The sequence below is a fragment of the Etheostoma spectabile genome, chromosome 14 (assembly GCF_008692095.1).
Source record: "Etheostoma spectabile isolate EspeVRDwgs_2016 chromosome 14, UIUC_Espe_1.0, whole genome shotgun sequence".
In the NCBI taxonomy this organism is placed as follows: domain Eukaryota; kingdom Metazoa; phylum Chordata; class Actinopteri; order Perciformes; family Percidae; genus Etheostoma; species Etheostoma spectabile.
In genome coordinates this window covers 18,396,916-18,401,187 of record NC_045746.1, presented here as the reverse complement: position 1 = coordinate 18,401,187, position 4,272 = coordinate 18,396,916, and the positions used below count along the sequence as shown (strand labels likewise).

The following is a 4,272-nucleotide window of genomic DNA, read 5'->3' as shown; positions in this document are numbered from 1 at the left end:
TGTCTATATGTATTTATGTCTGTGTCTGGTCTGAACCCCTTTTGTAACGTCTTTTTTGTTTTTAATCATCTGGACCTTGAGTCTGTAAAATAAAGAAATAATAATAGGTAATGTCAACTGCTGCCTCTTGGCACAATCACTGTTGACATTTGAATACAATAACAATGACTTTGTAAAGATTCAGTTTTTGTTCAAAAAAGTCTTAGGCAAGGCAAGGCAGCTTTATTTGTAGAGCACATTTCAGCAAAAGAGCAATTCAAAGTGCTTTACACAAAAACAGTTAAAAAACTGAGGGGAAATGTTGAATACATGTTTGTTTATTTACTTTATTGTCATGATGTCACAAAGATAATTTGTAATTGATCAAATCTTCTAAATGTCTGTATTATTATTTACAGACTATGGTGTTTAAGTGCTGTGAGAGTTTTTTTTTCCTTCTTTCCATTCCTTAGCTAAAGTCCTCCAGAGGTTTGGGGCCAAAACTGCTCTTTAAACAGTACGCTGAAGGACTCCCAGCTTCTGTGTGTTTTTGCTGTGTTGTCATAACAACCACGCTCACAAATCACTTTTCCCTCATGTAAAAGAGACTGTCTATGAGTCAGCACTGCAGGGCCCCAAGTGGCCTTGGACTTTCTTAACAGTAGTCGGAATTCTTATCTAAGTTTAGAGCAAAGAGGGTTGTCAACTACTAGTTACAGACATTAAAGTGGGTTATAGTTGAGCATTACATATTTAGACTTTTCTTATGTTTCGGAGTGCAGCTTTTCCAACAGAAGAGGGAGACAAACCGCGTTGAGAAATAAGTTTATCTTCTTTTTAATTGGCCTTGGCAGTCACATCTAAAGATCATAAATCCAGCAGTAATCTAGTTCTCATATTGTCATAACTGCATTATTGTAAACACATGTGGCTATTTATATGTGTTTTTGAATGCATACTTCCTGAAAGTGGCATTCCTACTTTAAAAGGGATTTGGAGTCATCTGTCGTCTGTAATTATGGAGAGACAAATAATTTTGGCAGTGTTGGAGAACGACTCAATGTCTGTGTTGTTGCTTATTGAGTTTATTGGTGATCTGATTTCACAAAGCCTTTTCTTTACACAGCCTATCAGCAGCTGCGTTTGTTTTAAAAAGGAATGCATTCCTCACAGTTACAGACATAGTTGTTATACTGTGGTAGTGCATGCTTTCATATCTTCTTCATTACCAGCTCCAGGTTGGCTCTGCCCCATAATGCCCTTGGGCTTTCATTCTTCACCTTGACCAAGTTTCTCCTTGAACTGTTCAACTTTCTTCCCATGATCCCTCCATCATCCACCCATCAGGACCTGCTAGCCAGATGGTGTTAGTTAACATTCCTGTCCTCGGTGGGACTAAGATCGCAGGCTGTCACTTGCACAGATGTATAGTTAGACAGAGTTCTGCGGGAAGGGGTAGTGTTATCGCAGAGGGGCGGCTCCCCCTGTCTGTGAGGAGGGTGGCCGCGCCCTCAGGAATGCATAGACTTCCATGCTTCTCACGCCAGAACTGTCATCATAAAACCCCTATCAGCTCTCACTGCTCGTGTTTATCATCACATGTTATCAGTAACAGAGAAAGGAGGCTTATCCACAAAGTCCTGCACTGTGCGCACCTACCAGCTTATTGCTGATAGGAACTTATTTTATAGTCACATAATTGCATCACATTGAAAGTGCTTGTGCCTCTTTGTTACTTTTCAAACATTATACAAAATTGGGTTTTAAGTAAATAAAGTAAAAGTGATATTACTGCCATGTCTGATTGTATCACGAATTCAATCAGCTCATATCGGCACACGTTGCTGCAAAACACTACGCCAATAGTTCAAATGCAGGTAGGAAAAGGAAAAACAATTGTAAAAGTTCATACGCTTTTAGACAAAGTCTCCCTTATACACCTTATAATTTTACACATTTGTTAAACACCCTATAGTCTCGAGTTGAGGTCTGCAGCTTTTTATTCAAGTCCTGACAAGCCACTTCCAACTGTTGGTATCCGAAAAATCTCTGCCTTACAGCCTTATGTCAGTATCTGCACGGAAAATTGATGCCCCTTAGGGTGAAAGGTGTTACAGGTATTTAGGAGCTATGGGACATGAATGTGGTCATGTGGAGGTGCTAGTTTAGAAAACCCAAATTTCAAAAAAATACAATGCTGTGTCTTGTTCAAAGAGTTTATCTGAGATTATTTGTGCAGCTGCACCAATGAACAGAAGTTGTATTCCATGATTAAGAAGCAGAAGTAACAATTCTCTTTTTCTTTTACCAGAGCCACAATGGTGGCTCTATGTCTGGAATAATGTTCTGCAGCAGTTTAGTTACTCTTTTAAGAGTTTATTGGAAGCTCAGCAGAAGCTTTTATTCAAGATTGGAAAAACTGTCCAACCCTAATGCCTGTATACTATGCAATGTCTCACAGGTTGTTCTCATTAGAGATCTTTAAAGGCTTCTATTCTTCTTGCTGCTGAATTCTCTCCTGTAGGCCACTCCCCTCCTCCAAAACAAACGTCTGCTTTCTCATGTATGGAAACAAACCCCTCGGTGCCAGCTTACCCGTAATTGTGTCCTGATGGTGGAACAGTACTCACGCTCGGTTTTCTTCTGCTTCTACAATGTCGAGAAATGGCTGAGGACGTTGTTTCCACTGCCATGTCTCCTCTGTGTTCAGGAACAGGCTTTTCATTGAGACTCTATGGTTGTTGTGTGGCATGTCCAGCCTTCCCACCTCCGACCACACACTGGTGACAGCTAGCCAGCGCACATGGAGTTCAGATGGCATGAACAAGCTTCAGTGGAGCATTTATGTACAGTTGGGTCTGAATTAGGGAATGCCCCCCCACCCAGACTAGTAATCTGTACTGACAAACAAGTTTCATGCAGTCGTAAGTTAGGACAAACTATGTTTTAGGACAACATGGCTTTTCTACCGGCCATCTTACTGTGAGATGACCTGAGTTAAGGTTTTTGAACTTTCTCTTTCAGTGTGTTTCAGCAGGAGACTGGAAAGTTGGTTTCCCAATCCCGATGAGCAGCTCATAGCCACATGCCATCACTGTCTAACGTCAACCAAATAAAGCACACTATTTGTGAAATAGACAATTCAGTCTTATAATTTAAAAAGCAGCTTTTAGAGACTGGAAACTTTCTTGAGATCAGTAATCTCTGTGATCACTGTGAAAATGCAATTGGTGAAATTTGCATGATTATGGGATAGCACAGTAGCTCCATGCAGGAATCAATTTAATAAAATGATCTTGCATTCAAAGCACACAGATTTGAGGGTAGCTGTAGAAAAAACATTGCACTCACAAGAAACTCTGCTGCTGGAAAATAAAATGTGAAAAGGATCATGTTTATTTGGTTGTTTGTTGCATTAAAGACATTGTTGTTTGACAGTCAGGAGAACAGGGCTGGATCAGGGGGAGAACCCTCCCACTCTTTTCACCGATCGCTGTGTGGTGAGTGATAGCATCTGACATTGTGGCCTGCAGGCAGGCATTTTGCAAGCGCAAAAAAAAAATAGAAATAACACTGAATGTCAAAGACAGCAAGGGAGGAAAAAAGGGAGTAAGACTTGTGAGGAACTGAATCAGAGGCTTGAACACTCCCATTTAACTATAGGATCCCACACTGGGAAGCAGTGTTTCAGGCAATAAGAAGAAGAGGAAGTCTTACAAAGTACACAACATCGCCTCTCAACCTGCAGATGCTTACATTTTGTTTTTTGATCACTGAGATAAGGCCACCATGGCGATGGAGCAGAAATTCAGAAACTACTCCTCCGACAGTGTGGGTAGTGACGGAGTCTTCATAGAGGACTTCTACTATCAGGGGATGCTCAAGGCCATGGATTACAGGAAAGGTAGAGTTTGTCATCTTTACATTGTTTTAATAGTACCCGCGTGGTTATTCTCCATGCAGTTGGATTCTCTGATTTAGAAATATGCCAGGTAAAAGTTGAATGTTGAATGCATCAGGGCAGGTTGATATTTGGTATCTGCTTGTCTATGTTGTGAAGAAATGGTTTTAGTTTAAAGTCTGAAAAGTTGAATCTACTTTTGGCTCTGGTGGTCTTCTGCCTCGCTTTTATCAAACAGGACACGCCCCTTTATGTGTCATGGCTTTTCCTTTTTTCATTGGTTAGCTATGCTGAAACCCCTTTTGAGATAAAAGCGCAACCAAGCGGAACAGATTTTTTGCAGGACTCACTTTCATATTACTAGCGTGTGTGTGTGTGTGTGTGTGTGTGTG

The 4,272-nt window shown here is 40.7% G+C and overlaps 1 protein-coding gene across 28 annotated transcripts in view; it reads left to right on the top strand.

Moving 5' to 3' along the window:
* The window catches only part of pleca (plectin a), a 103,435-nt gene that overhangs the window by 61,270 nt on the left and 37,893 nt on the right, over positions 1-4,272 (top strand). For 2 of the 28 annotated variants that reach the window (XM_032535366.1, XM_032535364.1), the window contains exon 1: positions 3,658-3,883. The exons of 24 other annotated variants lie outside the window; for them this stretch is intronic. In XM_032535366.1, coding sequence (XP_032391257.1) covers positions 3,769-3,883 — 115 coding nt within the window. In that variant the 5' untranslated portion in view covers positions 3,658-3,768. Of the gene's footprint in view, positions 1-3,657; positions 3,884-4,272 lie in introns of those variants that run through there. 2 more of the 28 variants (XM_032535373.1, XM_032535377.1) reach the window with 2 other exon arrangements.